Raw genomic sequence first — 15,908 nt, forward strand, 5'->3', positions numbered from 1 at the left:
TCCCTGGCCACCTTCAAATCCGGACTAAAGGCCTACCTGTTTGATGCTGCTTTTGACTCCTAACTTGTCACTTGCTCGTAACCTTTATCGTGTCTTCCTCTCTTCAATAGTCCCTTTACCTATGTGTCCTTCTGTCTGTCCTACCCTTATCCTTATTTGTCCTGTCTGTCTGTCCTGATTTATATTGTAAGCTCTTTTGAGCAGGGACTGTCTTTTCTTCATGTTCAATTGTAAAGCACTGCATACAACTGGTAGCGCTATAGAAATGATTTGTAGTAGTAGTAGTAGTAGAACATGTAACACCAACATTGAGGTGTCTCTATTGGTTACCTGTACAGTACAGTGCTGATGTTGATTTATCAAGCGATACAGGCAGCTGCGCCCTGGTATGTGATTGAAGCTATACAGCTGTATGTGTCTGCCTGGGATTTAAGATCGGACAATGAGAGGTGCTTGATGGTACCAGCTTTTCCTACTTTTTATTATGTGGTGACTTCAAGATGTGCCTTTTATGTGTCAGGGTCAGTATTATGGAACAGCCTTCCAATGTATCTTAGGCTTTGCCCAGCTTTGCAGAAATTTAAGAAGCTTCTTATTTATTTTTGAAGGCTTTTTCCTGTTAGGGAAGTTTTTTGTCAATGTAACAGAGATGGCGGGCATACATGTCAATGGAAGCAGACAATTTCGAGAGTGTGTTATTATCTTTGTGCATGTATTTTTTTCTTTTGTAATCCACTTAGTTGTAAGTGGGGTAAACATTTTTAAATAAATAAATTATCTAGGACATATTTTTTTCAGTTTTTCCTCTTATAGAAATAGTCACCAGTGTGTGTGTGTGGCTCTTGTTTTCACAGGAATATTTAAACTGTGTTCAGCAAATGTATAATTCAATGCCTGAAGATGTTGACTTTAGAAATGTAGAGGAAGTCAGAAAGAAGATTAATATGTGGGTTGAGAATGAGACACAAGGTAAGAATTAAAAGTCATGTTCACTAAAGTGTGACAACTGTTTGTGAAGCCCAGGTAGTAAATGGGGGTGGGGTGGGGGCGGGCAAGCATATGCCTTGCATTTAGGGGTAGATTCATTAAATAGCGCTCAAACATTAGCGCAAAAAAATCAGTGTTCAATGCTGTTCTATAATGGGGATTCAGGGGGTCTTTTACTAAGCGGCGGTAAGCCAAACGTGACTTACCACTCGCTAAACTGGAAGTAAAACCAGGCTACTACATCAGCGCAGTGGTCGTTCCCACTCCCAGTGTGCGCTATTTCCTCTGCTACAAAATATTTTTCTTTTTGTAGCGCCAGTGTTTACCCAGTGGTAATCAGGCAGTGCCACATGCTGCCCAGTTACCACTGGGTTAGCGTGGGAGCCCCTTACTGCCACCTCAATGGGTGGTGGTAAGTGCGCCCCCTGAAATGCCTGCGCTGCAAGTGTTTCACTTTCCACACAGCCGTGTCTTTAAAAAACCCAACCTTATACCCACTGCAGTAAAAGGGGGCCTCAGCTCATATCAAAAACACGTGCTGACGCCAGTACAGGCCCCCTTTTGCTACAGCTTAGTAAAAGGACCCCTCAATGAGGAGTTCCCAGTGGCGTAGCAGGGGGGTTGCCACCCGGGGCGGGGCGGTTCGCCGTAGCACCACCCCCCCGAGTGCAGCGCGATGACATCCCCCCCCCCCCCCGACCAGCTCCTGCACTCTACCTTTAAAAAGAATATCGGAATCCCAGGTGAGGCGCAGCACCTCGCGCCTGCCCTGCACGTAAAAGAAATGTGGACCGTTGGGCCTTCCCTCGCTCTGTCTGTCCCGCCCTTGCAGAAATAGGAAGTTATGTGCAGGGCAGGCGCGAGGCGCTGTGCCTTGCCTGGGATTCTGAAATTCTTTTTAAAGGTAGGGTGCAGGAGCTGGTCGGAGTGGGGAGCTGGTAGGGAGCACCACCCCCCCCCCTTGCTACGCCACCGGGAGTTCCCTTTATTAAATAGCATTGCGTGCCAATTTTGGCACCCAGATTTAGGCACCAGAACTTACACCTGCTTAAACCTTCCAGAAACTACTGAAGACTTACTTGTTCAAAAAAGCGTACAAAATGGATCCCTCATAACGATCTGACTCCTAAACAACACCAGACACAATTTTATATTGGAACTCTTTTATTTTGCCTATTTTATTTACACCCTAATTACTGAAAATCATACCCTGTCCTGATATCATTATGTTATGTTGTTATCCACTTACCCACATCTTAATCAACATAATTTTCATATGAACCTTAATAGCAATAATTCTGAAATTTTTCTCCGTTAATATGATTGCCATAATATTCCTATGCACCTTATCTGTTATGGACTTTGGTCCTGGGGAATTGAGGAACTGAGTTTGATTCCCACTTCAGGCACAGGCAGCTCCTTGTGACTCTGGGCAAGTCACTTAACCCTCCATTGCCCCATGTAAGCCGCATTGAGCCTGCCATGAGTGGGAAAGCGCGGGGTACAAATGTAAAAAAAAATAAAAATATATACTCTGATTCTCTATTCCATCAATGTGATTATAGTTGTATTATATTGTAAGCCACATTGAGCCTGCAAATAGGTGGGAAAATGTGGGCTATAAATGCAACAAAATAAATAAATAAAATAAACCAGGTGTAATTTCTGTCGCCCAATTAGGGTGCACATCCCTGGTATTCTATAACACTGTGCGGATATGTATTGGGTGGTATAAGGGTGTGGCAGATTGACTCTTATTGGTAGTACAATAAGACTACATCTAGGAGTCATAGGTGCTATTTTGAACACCGATCAGCACAAAGGTGAGAGTGGAAGAACCCTGCTCTCATGTTGACCTGCCAGACTACCAGGACAGCCCCTGGCTGAATCCTGGGGGAGAGTGGTATGAGGAATCTTCTTTGTTGGGGGGATACCTTGATCAGGATGGGGTTGGACTGTGGGAAGGGGCCTTAATCAGTGGGGGGTTGTTGTGCATGAGGGAAGGTGCTGATCAGGAGGTATGTGTGTGTTGCAGGGGATTGGATTGAGATGGAGTACAAGTTACACCGTAGTGGCCTTGTCCTCTCTTGTTGCGGTTTGCATTGTATACATTGGTAGATAGCATGGGTATATATCTACTACTACTACTACTACTTAACATTTCTAGAGCGCTACTAGGGTTACGCAGCGCTGTACAATTTAACAAAGAGAGACAGTCCCTGCTCAAAGAGCTTACAATCTAATAGACAAGTGAACGGTCGGTCCGATCGGGGCAGTCAAATTGGGGCAGTCTGGATTCACTGAACGGTAAGGGTTAGGTGCCGAACGCAGCATTGAAGAGGTGGGCTTTAAGCAAAGACTTGAAGATGGGCAGGGAGGGGGCTTGGCGTAAGGGTTCAGGAAGGTTGTTCCAAGCATAGGGTGAGGCGAGGCAGAATGAGCGGAGCCTGGAGTTGGCGGTGGTGGAGAGGGTACTGAGAGGAGGGATTTATCCTGTGAACGGAGGTTACGGGCGGGAACGTAAGGGGAGATGAGGGTAGAGAGGTAGTGAGGGGCAGCAGACTGAGTGCATTTGTAGGTAAGAAGGAGAAGCTGTCAATGCATGGAACATGGGGCCTATATAGTAGGTGTCTGCCCTGTGCAGTAAATGCAGGGCAGATGAAGGGCACATCCCTGCATTTACCACACAAGTTTTGCTCTCATCGCACCTTAACCATTTGCAGTTATGAGGCAGTAAGTGCATAAATGTACCACATTTTAGCAAGCAGGCCCCCAGGTCAGCATTTGATGACTAACCATTCTCTGTTCTACAACTCATAAGTTAGGGAAAGTCTGGGATAGGTAAACAAAGAGAATGACATTTTTATTTAAGAGATGCCATTATATATGTGTTTTCTTACTTTATAAGTGATATTTTTGCTAAATAAAAAGCAAGTTCAAGGTTGTTTGAACTTTATTATAACTGTTAATGTTTACTTTGTGATATCTCTGACCCATATGAAAGCAATTAACTAATAAAGTAACCATCTTCAGGTAAGAAATTATTGTGTTAACAGATGTGGATGTGTTTATCCTAACATTACCTTATTATAACTGTACAAATAGGGGGACAAATTCTACAATCTTACATTCAATAATAAACATCGAGCCCATAAACTGAGAACTGAAAAAATTGATTTTGGTGCACTTATCCTATTCATCCCAATGGGGCCATTGTTTCACCTCATCACTGTTCCCTCTAAGCTGAGCGGGAGTCCTCCACCTATAGCCTGTCAGTAGACAACATTATTTCAATATCAAATGTTCAACATTGAGAGACAGGCAAGCTCTGCGGGACTCCAGGGAACCTGCCTGTCCCTCGTGATGGATGACATAATATTGAAGCACTGCCCCCTACTGGCAGCAATGCAGTTGGAGGACATCTACCCAGCTTAGAGGGAACAGTATTCCTCAGGGGTATATATGCCCTTTTTTCAGTTCAGTCTCATCTATAACAAAAGCTTAACTTTAGAAGACTCAACATGCAATCAGTTCATTAAATTAAAATAAGACACACACTATAAATTTGTATTTTTGAATCACTAGTATAACATAAAAAGATTTGAATTTTTGGAGATTTTTTGGAGACCAATGAATGAAATGTGGGACCATGAATTTCGGTCTGTTCTAAAGGTTTCTGATGTCCTTTTCCTCCAATTTTTTAAAGAAGTGTAAGTGTTTTATCAAGAAGGGATAATTATGTTTACTATTTAAACTAAGACAGCACTTTTGGGTTGTGAAGTGTGAGGCTTTTATGGTCAGCCTACATCTCTCAGTATTGGGGAAAAAAACCCTGCACCAAACATGTCATAAATTAAAGAGATATAGGAAATAGTTTAAGAAATATTTATGTCCCGGAATGTATAGTCTTTTGTCATTTTCATAACATGAAACATTAGACTAATGAAAATATACACACTGCAACGTTTGATTCTTTCTTTTCAAGGTAAAATTAAAGATCTGTTCGCTGAAGGTTCTCTTCGCCCAGATATCCTTATAGCCTTGGTGAATGCTGTCTACTTCAAAGGAAAGTGGGAAAAGGAATTTAAGAAAGAAAATACAAAAGAAGAGCAGTTCCGACTGAATAAGGTATTTAAATAAAAATAGTGGGATAAATATTCAGTCTGCAGCGGTGAGCATTTTGCTGACTGCCACTAGCAGTTTTCCCAGGTTTTCAGTGCTAGGTCATGTCCAGGAGTAGCTTAGTGGTTAGTGCAGCAGACTTTGGTCCTGGGGAATTGGGTTTGATTCCCACTGCAGCTCCTTGTGACTCTGGGCAAATCACAGCTACTATGTCTAGTAGCACTATAGAAATGATTAGTAGTAGTAGTCCATGCTTCGACGTTGACCATCCACTTTATGTCGAGCCAGCTAACACACAGTCAGTTAAGTCTATATTCAGCACTTCACAGGCCATGGGTTGCTGTACAAAGACAGGATTGTGTTTTTTGTAGTTACCTTGGCTGCTTAATTGCTGAATATTGGCATTTATTTATTTATTTGTAGCATTTGTATCCCACATTTTCCCACCAATTTGCAGGCTCAACGTGGCTTACATTATGCCGTAATGGCGATCGCCATTTCCGGGTACAGAATTACAACTGGTATTGCATTAAGGTGCATACATACATGGTAAAGGAGAGTACATTATGGTATTGCATAGAGGTTTCTGAGTGATAGATTGAATTGTAACTTAAGTTAGGCCATCTACTATAGAGAGATCATTTTCGACATAAGGATTAAAGTGGTAGTGCGTGTTCATTAGTAGCAATGAGGTTAAACAGGCAAGTGACAAGAGTTTGGTTTTGTCTCGTTCATGTAAAGTCTAATTATTTAGTATTTAGTATTCAGCTAAGTGCTGACTCTGCCCCCAGAAAGTCCCCCCAAATAGCTGATTTTCACTTAGGTGCTAACCACTAATTTTCAGTGGCAGGCAGTGTTAGTGATTCACCTAACCTTAAGTGTGCTATTGCTATAGCTTTCATTTGTTGCGTTCAGTCCCTGTGAAAACAGGAAATTACATCAGAGAGGGTCTGACCATTCATCTGAATTCACTCTAAATTTTTTTTACTAATAGTTTACTAGTTTAAAAACCCTTGATATATCAAGAAGTCAGAGTAGTTTACATATAAAATTATATATATTTATAAAAGAACTCCTAGAGAATCAGTCAAACTCCAGTCACCACCTTAAGAACAATTACTTTTAAAAACTCGTTCATCATAGTGTCCCAGCAGACTTCCCCATGCCATAACCCAGGATCAGCCCCCCCTGCCCAAAAGCATACTGGAAAAATAGGTTTTTAATTTCTTCTTTAATCTCTGAACTACTCTCCAGGTATGACCTTAGCCAGTAATGCTTTTAAAAAAGGGGTAAAATCAATATGGACATTTTCTGGTCTCATGTCACTCCATTGCTTAATTTAAAAGCTTCTGAACTAAACTTGATGCTTCTAGACTGTAATACATCTGTTACAAATACTTTAAATGATATTGCCCCTTTGACCATTAGGAAATCCTTCAGGGTCAAGGAATCTCATTGGTATTCCCAATATTTACAATCATTGAAGCAGAACTGTCACCGACCAGTGTGCTCATAGCATAAGTCTGGTGACATTTCTACTAAATTCTTATGGAAAGAACAATTAAAATCTTATAAATATGACGTCATTTCTAAAAAGAAATTCTATTCTGATTTAATTAATTCTCCTCGACTGGACCAAGGCAGGTTATTTTCTCTTGTGGAAAATCTAAACTGACTCTTCTAGGGTTGATTGTAAGCCTCAAATTCAAGAGCCAACAGCAGATGATTTTGCAATTTATTTTCTCTGTTAGTTATATCAATACACTAGTCATTTTCTACCATCACCTTTGATATTCTAAGTTATTTGGCTAAAATTGAGGATAATGCTCCTGCCAATAGACTTTGGTTCAATTTTCAGCCTTTCTCAGAGCAAGAAATAAAACCATTTCTCAATAGACATTCCTCTTCAAGCTGTTCTTTGGTTTGCTGTTTCTCTCTTTTATTGAGTGATCCTCTTCCTTCCATTGTCTCCTAGATAACAATATTTGTGAATTGCATATTAAGTTTATGCATTCTTCCATTATCAATGGGAAATATAACTCCTATCCCCAAAGCTGTTGATTTTGATTGACTTAATGATAGAATTACAACTTATAAAGAGGGTCTTTTACTAAGGTGCGCTCACGTTTTTAGCGTGCGCTAAACATTAGAGACACCAGTGCATTCCTATGGGTGTCTCTAACATTTAGCGTGCACCTATTTTTAGCACGTGCTAAAAACATGAGCATTCCTTAGTAAAAGACTCTCAAATTATCTAAGGGGCCCTTTTACTAAGTAATGCTAAAAAGTAGCCTGCGCTATCCCAGTGCAGGTCTTTCCCGCATGCAAGGCCACTTTTAGTGCTGCCAGGAAATGGCCGAATTTTCTATTTTGGCAATAATGGATACACGCTAATGTTCCCATTAGTGCATGGTCATTAGCATGTGAGCAGAGGCATAGCTAGGTAGATTGCCAGGGGAGCGGCAGCTCCCCCCCATACGGACTTCCGACGGTACCGGTGCCTATTTTTGATACAATCTGTCATGTTTAAATTAAGTGCAGGCGCTGTCAGCAGTCCATTCTCACTCCCCCCCCCCCCCCGTGCCCTGAACCTGGCTACGCTTCGGCAAGTAGGCAGTAAAGGCTCACGCTCTAACCACACAGTAAACAGTTATCTCGTGGCAATGTAGCTGTGCTAATTGATTAGCACAGGACACGCCTATTCTCCACCCCCAGAGCCACCCCTAGCACTAAAAAATAAAAACAATTTTTTTAGCATGCGTTTACCGCAGATTAGTAAAAGAGCCCCTAAATGTAATATTTTACACTCATCTCAATTTGGCTTTAGGTCTTTACGTAGCACAGAAGCTCTTCTTATGGTATACGAATCTCATGTCAAAAGGGCATTTTGTCAAGGACATCACATGTTATTGTTACAATTTCATATCTGTGATAAGGTCAATCATGAAAAGCTGATGAGTAAGTTAAATGTGCTGGGAATTTCCAGCAATGTTTTCAGCTGGTTCATTGATTTTTTTTAACAAATAGATCCTATATGGTCATTAAGAACGCAATCAAATCTTTCGCATTTCAGCCACCTTGTGATGTTCCTCACGGTTACCCACTTTCACCAATCCTGTTTAATGACCTCTTTAAACTCGCTGTCTTTTCATTCTGGGGAAATATTACTTTCCTATACAGATGATATTTTTAATACTGGGACCATTACAGTGACTTATACCAGAGTTACTAATTGCGTAGGTTGGCATTCTCTCATTCTTTAAATCTAAATATGAATCAGACTAAAATCTTATAGTTTAGTAATACCATCAATAATGTACCTGCTTCTATACCATTGGTGCATACTGAGAAACTACCAGTGGAAACATATTCTAGAGATCTGGGAGTGCTGTTGGGCTCTTCTATTTCAATGGAACACCAAGTAAATAATCTTTTCAAAAAGATATTTTTCAGGCCTAAGCAACTAAGATCTATCCACTCTTAAGGGCCCTCTTACTAAGCCGCATAAGCGTCTACGCACGCTCAACACTTACCAAAATGGATTTACCACCAAGCTACCAAGTGGATCTTGAGGTAATTTCATTTTTGGCACGTGTCTGATACGCGTGGCCGAAAAATAATTTTTATTTTCGGATGCGCATATCAGATGTGCACCAAGTGGCATTTGACATGCATAGGTCATTACCACCGGTTAATTTGTGAGACTTTACTGCTAGGTCAATAGCTGGTGGTAAGTTCTCAAAATGCCCATTTTCATTTTGCCGCACATCCATTTTCAGCAAAAAATTTTAAAAGGCCTTTTTTTACAGGTACACTGAAAAATGGATTGGCGCACGCCCAAAACCCACGCCTACACTACCGCAAGCCATTTTTCAGCACACCTTAGTAAAAGGACCCCTTATTTTTTAGACTGCTTTGCCTTAGTTGTACAGCTGTTAATTTTTTCTTACTTAGATTATTGTAACATGCTATATTGTGAAATCTCTGCTAAGTTATTAAGGAAGATCCATTTACTATAAAATACAGCCATTAGGATGATCTTTGATTTGAAAAAATGTAACAGAATCACCCCTTTTCTGATTCAATTGCGCCTTGAAAGCTCACATCGATTTTAACATTTCTTTTCAGTTTTTAAAACTTTGCTTGGTGAAACTACTGAACTTTTATCTCTATTTATTGAATTTTTAGGAACTAATGCTACTCAACTTACCAAAGACCTGATATTGTTTAAATTTCCTGTTGCTAAAGGAGTTAAATTTAAGTGTGTTACTGAATCTTCTTTTTCTTATCAGGCTGTTCTTACTTGGAACTCACTCCCTTTAAATATTAGGCAATTTTCCTCCTATAGTATCTTTCATAGACAGCTCAAGACATATACAGTATGTTTTATAAATATCTTACTCAAGGCTCCTAATTGCTATGACAGATTTTAAGCATTCAAGCTCTCCCAGTGTCTGACTGGTATCTTTTTTGAGTTCCATTTTGAACCTTGATTGGGAAAACGTGGAATAGAATTGTGCAAGATAAGATATAGCACATATGGGCATAGATTAGGAAATACTTTAATCTACACATGTATATTTATACCATTTATACCAGCATTTTAGCAGATGTAAGAAATCACACCTACATTCAAGGCACATTCTCTGCTGCATACGCTAATATTTTATAAAACAATTAGGTGCCTACTTGTCTTTATAAAATAGTGCTTTTTCATGGATCCCTGTTATAAAATTACCCTCTTAATGTTTTGCATCAACATGGTCCTCAATGACCACCCAGTTAGGCTGAATTCAAGATATCCAAATTAATGTGAGTGAGAGATATCTGCATACACTATCTCCAGTGATGCAGTAAACAATCCCCGCTTAATGAATAGTGGTCAATATGATTACAATTAACTTTTCTTTTGTTTATAACTTTGCTATTATATCTTAGAACAAACTTTACATTTGAGTATATAACCTTTATAACATTGTGCCTTGAAGAATAACACTGATTAACAATGTAACTTTCATTTTATAGTAAAGACATAAATGTGTGAACAAAGTGTGGCATATCAGGGAATAACTGAGGGGTCCTTTTACAAAGCCACCGTAAAACATGGCCTGCGATATAATGAGTGCATCTTTTAGGCACACCTTGGACCATTTTTTACTACAGCCGGGGAAAAGGCTGTTTTTTTATGGGCCGGCAAATGGGCCTGTGCCTATTTATGGCCTGAGCCCTTACCACCACCCGTTGACTTAGCGGTAAGGGGTCACACCCTACCCATGCGGTAATCATGCAGCGAGTATCAAAGTGGGTGCAGATGGCTACCACTGAGAATGTCCCTTGCGGTAGAAAATGCTGCACCAAAATCGGATTTACTGCTGGGGGCACACGCTACCCCAGAGGTAGTGTCGATTGGGCGCATGCTACCCACGTGTTAGCCCTCTCGCACCTTTGTAAAAGGGCCCCTAAATGAAAGAAAATTTAACACTAGTTTGTAAATGCATTTTTGTTGTTGTTTTAAAGAGAGAGAGCAAGCCAGTTCAGATGATGCATCAGAATGGCAAATTTAAACTGGCCTGCATACCCGAGATGCACATGATGATTCTAGAACTGCCATATTGTAAGAATGAATTCAGCATGCTTATACTACTTCCAAATGATATAACTGATGAGTCCACTGGCCTGGAAGAGGTAATAATTAAAATAAAATTGTATATATTATAGTGTGGCTGTTTTAAAATGTATTAATGTAAGTTGAAATGAAAATACAAATTAAAAAAAGTTAATGCATATACTACATGTGACACTAAGATTTAAAACCATTTTTTTATTTCATTATGATTGTTAGAGTATACATTTGAGCAAATTAGTCATGTTTGTGGCTGTGTGAAGATGAGAGCAAAGCTTCCTCAGTCTGGAGTTTAAACCGGGTGCTCCAGACTTCGGGAGAGAACATAAAGTTGAGTTATGGTGGAAAGTGAATTCCATTCATCATCACTATTGGACTATTGTAGATTTAAACATATTCCCCGGGGCCTCAGTATTATGAAGGCTCCCAAGTTATATACAAATGAAGAGGACTTTTTTTTAATAAATGGGAAGCAATTTTAACTAAGTGCTCCCTTGATTTAATGATTCTGATCATTCAAACCTCAAATAAAAAGTTGAAAACCACAAAAGAAAAATTGGATAAATGTCTCTGTCTCAATGTAAAATAGACTTTAAGACTTTTTTGTTTAATGATGCCTTTAGTTAAACCTCTCCTGCTTTCCTCAGAGCTACTCAGGACACTCACCCTGGGAAGACATGAGAACGTACCTAGGGCCCTGTTTTTTAAGGTGCTCTAAGCATTTTTAGTGCATGCTAAAAATTAACACGCGCTAACCGTGTAGGACTGTTTGCTTGTTGTTTGTATTTTAGTTTTAAAACTGGTTAGATGTTCGTTTGTTTAAAGTGAAAGAGTTTTCATTAGAATTAAAAGATAAATTACGTTCCCATCATGCACTGGCCCTTTAGTGTTGTTGGAAAGGATGCTGTTTCTGAGTCCAGGCTACTTTACGCTATTGGTAAGATGGGGCAGGATTTACTTTTAGATTGCTTACTTTATTTTGTGAGCTGGCGAGATGTTTTTAGACTTGTTTTAATTATGTATGTTTAGTACTGTTTCTTTAGTGCTGATGAGTGGTGTTTTGAAGTGGCAGCCAAACACTTGCAGCCATAAGTGAAATATTGTACCTTTGTGGTATGTTTGCCTATATATATTTTTGGTTTGTTTGGCTTCCGTTGCTTTTTCACATTTATGGACTTGAGGCATTTTCTCAGTATTGATCACTGGGGATGAGCCTTTTCTGTAAAAGGTCTTTTTTGCACCTTGTTCAGCATATGCATGACACGTGCGCTGCCCAATCTGATATATTTGAATTTATTTGCTTGACATAGTTTTATATATTTTTTATATGCTTGTAGTCTGTGCACAATTTTTCTAGATTCCTCACATTTGTGTACATTTTTAATGAAGATATTTATTTATTATTTATATACTTTTTATTGATTTTAGTCATTTACCCCTGAATCAGTCCTTGGTGGATGAAAGGTGGACCACGTTGGGGTTTTTTGTATAAAGAATATCTTTATTCTAATTTGGATTTGGGGCCTGCTCTTTTGGTGATGTTGTTTCTGGTGCAGATCTGAAGAGCCTCTTTGGTAATGTTTACAACTTAGGGGTCCTTCTACTAAGCTGCGGTAAAAAGTGGCCTGCGGTAGTGTGGGCGTGTGTTTTTGGCGCACACTGGGCTGTTTCTTACCACGGCTAGGAAAAAAAGGCATTTTCAAGAAGCAGTAAATGTCTGTGCACTAAAATTAAAAGTAGCACGTGGATATTTACTGCCTAAGCCCTTACCACCACCCACTGATCTAGTGGTAAGGGCTCACGTGCTACTTGCACAGTAATCATGCAGTGCACACCAATGTGGGCATGCTGCCAATTACCGCTGGGAATGCCCCCCGCGGTAGAAAATTATTTTCTACCGCGGGAACTAGCACGCACCAACTTCGGAATTACCACCGGGCACTCATGCTACCCCGGCGGTAATTCCGATTTGGCATGCGCTACCTGCATGTTAGGCCTACCGTTGCTTCATAAAAGGACCCCTTAGAGAACACTTTAAGCTACGCACATCCCATCCATATTTACATGCCCACAGTTGCTCCATATCTATGACTGGTGTAACTGTGAGCACATAACTTTAAGACAAGCTGAGACTGAGTTACACTAGTATTATCTAAAGCAACCAGAAGGGTCCAAATGCCATTACAGAATTGTCTTCTACTGCACATCCTCAGGGCATCTAAATGGAGTCACCCAGTTGTAGAATTGCTGCACTAAGGGGGGGGGGGGATTCTATATATAGCACCTAATAAAAATCTGCACGGAAAACATTTCCACCTGTGCTATGTAAATGATGCCTAAATTTAGGCGCGGTATATAGAATACGCTTAGTTGATATCCCAGTGCCTAAAACTATGCGTGTCCATTTACACCAATGAAAATATGGTGTAAATCCTGACGTGTAGATTTAGGTGCACTGGGCTATATTCTATAACTACACGGATAAATTTCGGAATGCCCATGGAACGCCCTTTTCACTTTCCATAATCACACCTTCTTTTGCCTGTGCATGTTTGAACTTAGGCGCACTGCATTACAGAATATGCTTAGCAAGTTGTGCACATAAATTCGAATTATTGCCAATTAGTGCTCATTATTTCTTTGAAGTACTGTTAAAAGCAATACTGAGCACTAATTGTACTGTTAACAGCGCTGATTGGCTTGTTAAGCCAATTAAGTTACTTGCATTGTTACAGAATACACTTGTATTTCAGCATGGATGATTTTTATTGATAAATAGTACAAGTAGTCAATATAGAAGCCTATATAATATGGAATTAGAGTCTATATGAAAATTTTGTCCTATATTTTCAGATTTAAAAAAAGTGATTTTGAAACTTCTGGCCTTTTAATTTCCCTAACTGAGCTAAAAAGATCTATCTATAATTATGATGGTCATCATTACAATATGGATGTCTATAACAAAGGATATGAAGGTCTGAACCAGCATGGACCTGTTTTTCCCATAGGCACAGAATGGGAAAAATCTTTAATAATTTACTGTACTTTATTTTGGTCCTCTTTTACTAAACCAAACCATGCTAGTGATTTCTGGTGCTGCAAATGTGATGCAGTCCATTTGAATGGGCTGCCTCGCAATTGCTGCATGGGAGTTGCTAGCGTGGTTTAGTAAAAGAGGCCCTTATGAATTGCTAACATGCCCCATAAGGAGTTTAGTGCGATTTACATAGTATAAGAAAACTGATCAAATTCAGGAATTATAAATAAATACAATAAAACAATCATTACAAAATTAAATTCTATTCAAATTACAAATATAAACCACACCTAAATTAACATTTAGGGCCCCGTTTATTAAGCTGCACTGTAAATGTGCAAACTTTTTTGCACGTGCTAAAATTTAGCATGCACTAATGCTAGAGACACCCACAATGGGTGTCTCTATCATTAGCATGTTCTAAGTTAGCGCACCTACAGTACAGCTTAGTAAACAGGGCCCTTAGTACATATTTTTCAAACAAATAAGTTTTAAGGGCCTTACGAAATGTCCTATAACAAGAAATACATTTTAGCTGAATTGGAATAATATTCCACCATTTCACTGATAAATACAGAAGAATGACTGAATGCACCAACTTACATCTAACCCCTCTTCAGGTGGGAAATACCAACTTCATATAACGTCCTCTTAATCTTTGCTGTCTATAATTTCACAGAATAATCCAATGTTCAAATATTCAGGCATTTCATCACGTATATTCAAAAAACTCTTGTCAGTATTAAATTGTTTTGCCTCCTTTGTATTTATAGGTTGAAAATGGACTAACTTATGAAAAATTAGCCAACTGGATCAACTTAGAGCTAAGGGAAATTGAAGTTGATGTGTCTATACCTGCCTTCAAGCTTGAGGAGACTTATGATCTCGGATCGGTTTTACAAGAAATGGGAATGAAAGATGTGTTTACAGATCTTGCTGATTTGTCTGGTATGTCCACCATAGTTGGCCTGAAAGTTTCTAAGGTGGTCCATAAATGCTATGTGGAAGTTAATGAGGAAGGCACAGAGGCAGCAGGTGCCACTGGCGTAACTGTGATTCCAAAAAGTTTACCAATTCGCAGTCAGTTCAAAGCAAACCATCCTTTCATTTTCGTAATTAAACACAACCCAACTAATGCCATCCTCTTCTATGGTAAATACTGTTCTCCATAGAAAACATACTGACTTTCTAAAACAGAGCAGGGTGGGCGTGTTCAGAGGTAATGCAGCGGCATCCAGTCCACCAGTGAGCCATGCAAAGTACTCAGTCTTGTGCAGTATCCCCTTCATTCTATAGAGTGTGCCAAAAGTTAGGTACCTATTTCGCACCTAACCTTTGGTGCTCAAGTGGCAGTTAGGCACCAAAACAGTGGTGAAGCAGCCGGTAGATGCCTATCCAGCTCATTTTTGAAAGAGAAGGGCGCCCATCTTTTGACACAAATCGGGAGATGGGCGCCCTTCTCGCAAGGCCGCCCAAATCGGCATAATCAAAAGCTGATTTTTTTACACCCTCGACGGCTTTCCGTCGTGGGGACAACCAAAGTTCACGGGGGGGGGGGGGGGGGGGGGGTGTCGGCAAGGTAGCGAAAGCGGGACTGGGGTGTGATTAGGAGATGGACGTCCTCGGCCGATAATGGAAAAAAGAAGGGCAGCCCTGACGAGCACTTGGCTGATTATACTTGGTCCATTTTTTTTCATGACCAAGCCGTGAAAAGATGCCTGAACTGAGTAGATGACCACCGGAGGGAATCGGGGATGACCTCCCCTTACTCCCCCAGTGGTCACTAACCCCCTCCCACCATAAAAAACAGGTTAAAAATACTTTTTTGCCAGCCTCAAATGCCATACTGAGGTCCATCGCAGCAGTATACAGGTCCCTGGAGCAGTTGTAGTGGGTGCAGTGTACTTCAGGCAGGCAGACCTGGAGGGGGGGTTGGGGGGCTCAACTCCCAAGGTAAGGGAGCTATGCACCTGAGAGCAATTTCTAAAGTCCACTGCAGTACCCCCTAGGGTGCCCGGTTGGTGTCCTGGCATGTGAGGGGGACCAGTGCACTACAAATGCTGGCTCCTCCCACTACCAAATGGCTTGGATTTGGCCGTTTTTGAGATGGGCATCTTTGGATTCCATTATCGGCGAAAA

General features: G+C 40.3%; 1 protein-coding gene across 1 annotated transcript in view; it reads left to right on the plus strand.

The window, feature by feature from the left end:
• The window catches only part of LOC115458843 (serpin B4-like), a 48,924-nt gene extending 33,760 nt beyond the window's left edge, over positions 1-15,164 (plus strand). The window contains exons 5-8 of the mRNA XM_030188670.1: positions 855-969; positions 4,973-5,115; positions 10,627-10,794; positions 14,543-15,164. Coding sequence (XP_030044530.1) covers positions 855-969; positions 4,973-5,115; positions 10,627-10,794; positions 14,543-14,941 — 825 coding nt within the window. The 3' untranslated portion in view covers positions 14,942-15,164. The remainder of the gene's footprint in view (positions 1-854; positions 970-4,972; positions 5,116-10,626; positions 10,795-14,542) is intronic.
• The last annotated feature ends 744 nt before the right edge of the window (positions 15,165-15,908 follow it).

This window comes from Microcaecilia unicolor, unplaced genomic scaffold (genome assembly GCF_901765095.1).
Source record: "Microcaecilia unicolor unplaced genomic scaffold, aMicUni1.1, whole genome shotgun sequence".
NCBI lineage: Eukaryota > Metazoa > Chordata > Amphibia > Gymnophiona > Siphonopidae > Microcaecilia > Microcaecilia unicolor.